The sequence below is a fragment of the Neopelma chrysocephalum genome, unplaced genomic scaffold (assembly GCF_003984885.1).
Source record: "Neopelma chrysocephalum unplaced genomic scaffold, ASM398488v2 Primary Assembly neopelma1_176, whole genome shotgun sequence".
NCBI lineage: Eukaryota > Metazoa > Chordata > Aves > Passeriformes > Pipridae > Neopelma > Neopelma chrysocephalum.
The window spans coordinates 93,387-93,835 of record NW_020897838.1 but is presented as its reverse complement, the minus strand read 5'-3'; the positions used below and the strand labels follow the sequence as shown (position 1 = coordinate 93,835).

The window sequence follows — 449 nt, the reverse complement described above, 5'->3', positions numbered from 1 at the left end:
CGTACCGAGGGCACCCCCCGGGATCCCGGCCCCTCCCGGCCGTACCGCACGGGCGATCTTCAGCGCGCCCCGCGGGGAGCGGGCGAAGGCGCGGTCCAGCTCCAGACGCGCCATGGCGGCGGCACGGCCCGGGCTGCGCGGGGCGACACCGGCACCGCGGGTGCGGTGCTGGTAACCGGGGCAGTGCCGGGGCGGTGCCGGGGGAGGTGCCGGGAGGTGCCGGGGCGGTGCCGGGGGAGGTGCCGGAGGAGGTGCCGGGAGAGATGCCGGGGGAGGTGCCGGGGGAGGTGCCGGGCCGCCCCCGGCCCCGCCTCAGAGCGCGGGCGGAGGAAGTGCTGTGCGGGCGGCGGAAGGCCGGGCCGGCCGGCGGGGATGGGCCATGTGGCGGCGGGGCGCGGCCTGGGCGCGGGGCTGCCGGGGTGCGGGCGGCGCTGCCCCCGGGCCCTCGG

General features: G+C 82.6%; 1 protein-coding gene across 1 annotated transcript in view; it reads right to left on the bottom strand.

The window, feature by feature from the left end:
• The window catches only part of LOC113976627 (chemokine-like factor), a 3,426-nt gene extending 3,253 nt beyond the window's left edge, over positions 1 to 173 (bottom strand). The window contains exon 1 of the mRNA XM_027701970.1: positions 46 to 173. Coding sequence (XP_027557771.1) covers positions 46 to 114 — 69 coding nt within the window. The 5' untranslated portion in view covers positions 115 to 173. The remainder of the gene's footprint in view (positions 1 to 45) is intronic.
• Positions 174 to 449: the final 276 nt, after the last annotated feature.